This window comes from Mesitornis unicolor, unplaced genomic scaffold (assembly GCF_000695765.1).
Source record: "Mesitornis unicolor isolate BGI_N332 unplaced genomic scaffold, ASM69576v1 C13422729, whole genome shotgun sequence".
Lineage (NCBI taxonomy): Eukaryota > Metazoa > Chordata > Aves > Mesitornithiformes > Mesitornithidae > Mesitornis > Mesitornis unicolor.
Genome location: NW_010222686.1, coordinates 1 through 2428, shown reverse-complemented (window position 1 = coordinate 2428; position 2428 = coordinate 1). Strand labels below are relative to the sequence as shown.

Here is a 2428-nt window from a genome sequence, read left to right as displayed (position 1 = left end):
GGGAGGAAACCTGAGAGCATCTTCACATCAACAATCACCATGTTGGAGGCATTCCGCTGCCCAGTGTAACTAAGGAACCAAGCAACAAGCATTCAGTGCACCTCAACTTCTACCTTTTCCATTACACTTGACACCCCACCACATCCTTGGCACTCCAGCACCTTCTTCTCCAGCTATGCCAGGGCCTCCTGGGCATCCATGCAGCCTCCCACTAGCCCAGTCCTGGGCTGCCCCCATAGTTCCACCACTGCAGGACATGTTCTTTCTCCACAGTCTCTCCTCCCAGCCCAGCCCTTCCCTGCCCACCTTCCTGGGGTGCACTGCCCCTCCAGGGCTTCCAGACCAGCTCACCAGACCTCCAGCTGCCATGGCTTCTCAGGAAGGCTCAGACCCAGATGCAGACTCACCTGACATTTATGCCTAGCTCAAAGACCTTGTGAGCCTTGGAGTCCTCACATGTCTCTGGAATTGTGTACGCGTGAAGCATGAAGGGGGCATCCTCCTGCGTGGGCTGCACGTTGTACCTCAGGCTTGTCTAGGGGAGAGCCAGCAGCTCTGTGTGAGCATGTTTGTGTGCCTGCATGCTCAGCACGTGAGAGACACCGTCCTCTCCCCACCCAGCCTCTTCCCTTCTCCCGTTCTCACAACTCCTCCACATTGTGGATCCTTCCCTCCGTACCTCCCACTCTTGCTTCTCCATACACCTCTGCTTTTCTTCTCCTCTTCCCTCTCCCAGAGCCTTCCCTCCCACTTCTTCCCTCACCACTGTCCATTCTGCCCTCTCCCTGGTTCCTGCCTGGCAAGGGGCTCCCCTCCCAGGGTACCACCTGCCCCTGTCCCCCTCACCTGCAGGTAGACGCATCCTTCGCCAGACACCTCCGTGCTGTACTCCCCTGGCACCTGGGGCAGGGTCACTCGCTGGACCAGCAGCCGGTTTGTGGTATCCACTTGGAAGTCTTGCTGGAAGTCCCCTCCTGAGTGCAGGGTCACTTTGGAAGCTGCTCCGCTCTTGGCATAGGTGACAACTCCGTACAGGGACAGGGCTTGGAGAGCCACCACTGTGTCCTGAAAGAGACAGGTCCCAGCACCCAGGGGGATACAGTGAGCCCTTCCACAGCCTGTCCTCCCACAGCCTGCCCTTGGCTGTCGGCAGGCATCCACCCCTCCATTCTGCACTTTCTCCAGTTTCAAGGATGAAGGACAGAGGGTAACAGCAGCTTTTGCATCTTTCCAGTCCCTTCTTGTGCCCTCTGCACAGCAGTGGCAATTCCGGAGCTCCCTGGCGTGGAGCTCTGTGCAGCCTTCACTCGCTCGCCACTGGGTGAAGCAGCAGCTCCATATGCACAAACAAACTGCAGTGGGAGCCCTCTGCAATTGCACAGACACACGTCCCATGTCTCCCTACTGCTCTGCCCCACTGTGTCAAGAAAACCAGGTTGTTAATCAATATAGCAGTCATTCCCAGAGGCACTACCTGACACACCAGCCTCTAGCCTCTTGGGAACTTGGCAACCATGGTAGATGCTGCAGGGATGTACTGCAGGGATGCAGTCCCTGCCCTGGTGAACCGTACTGTGCTCCCACCTCGCTCCCTGACACTTCCCACCTTCTGACATTGATGTGTGAGGCTGCAGGTTAGAAGCAGCTCACCTGGGTGGAGGAGAAGCCTCCATTGGGATTCTGCTGACTGCTGATCCACTTGGCAATAAGAGAGGCGAATGACAGCTCCTCTTGGGAAGGTGCCGGCTGCGTGGTGAGGTGGGCAAGGAGCGCATAGGCTGTCATCTCCACTTCAGCAGAGGGAGCTCGGTAGTGGTAGTACGGGAGATCAACCTCTGGCTCTTTCCCAGGCCGCTGCCAATGAACAGACCCATCTTCACAGGAGGCAGGGAGCATGGAGACAAGACAGCAAGCAATTATTAGTAGTTATTGGAAGGCAGCTCTTGATCTGCTGGTGGTCCAGTCTCTCTCTGAGGAGAGATACCAGCAGAGGTATCCTTGCGTTCAGCATTAATGGGAATGGTGCGTGGTGCTTCCTGATGGACTCCCTCAGAGCAGAGAAGTAGGACTGAGCAATGAGAGAGAGTTCTCAAAAATGCTACCGCATTATACAAGTCTTTCCTCTCCCTCCACTTATTCCCATCCACTGAAGCCATGTCCTACAGCCATTCCTCCACCAAAAAAAAGCCATTTTTATCAAGGGTAGATGTTTGGCCACTGAGTTGGAAGAAAGAGATGTCCCACCAGTCGCACTCACCCTTTTTCACAGCTTCCTTTTCAAGTGAGCCAAGGATTGCCTTTCGCTTGTCCTCCTTCCCTGCCAGGGCGAAGGCATACGCCATCAGTGCCTTGGTGTACACGTGGTTTTCTTTCTCATCTGCTGCTGTTTCCAGGCAGAACAGACCATTACGCACCACTGAGTGCTGGG

At 55.6% G+C, this 2428-nt stretch overlaps 1 protein-coding gene across 1 annotated transcript; it reads right to left on the bottom strand.

Moving 5' to 3' along the window:
• Positions 1–407: 407 nt before the first annotated feature.
• Positions 408–2417, bottom strand: LOC104535862 (alpha-2-macroglobulin-like; the record flags this gene model as incomplete). Its single annotated transcript, XM_010193253.1, has 4 exons — positions 2258–2417; positions 1651–1874; positions 847–1065; positions 408–535 (listed from the first exon to the last, which is right to left on the bottom strand). Coding segments are annotated over exons 1-4 (656 nt in total), but the record flags the coding sequence as incomplete, so codon positions are not given.
• Between the last annotated feature and the right edge of the window lie 11 nt (positions 2418–2428).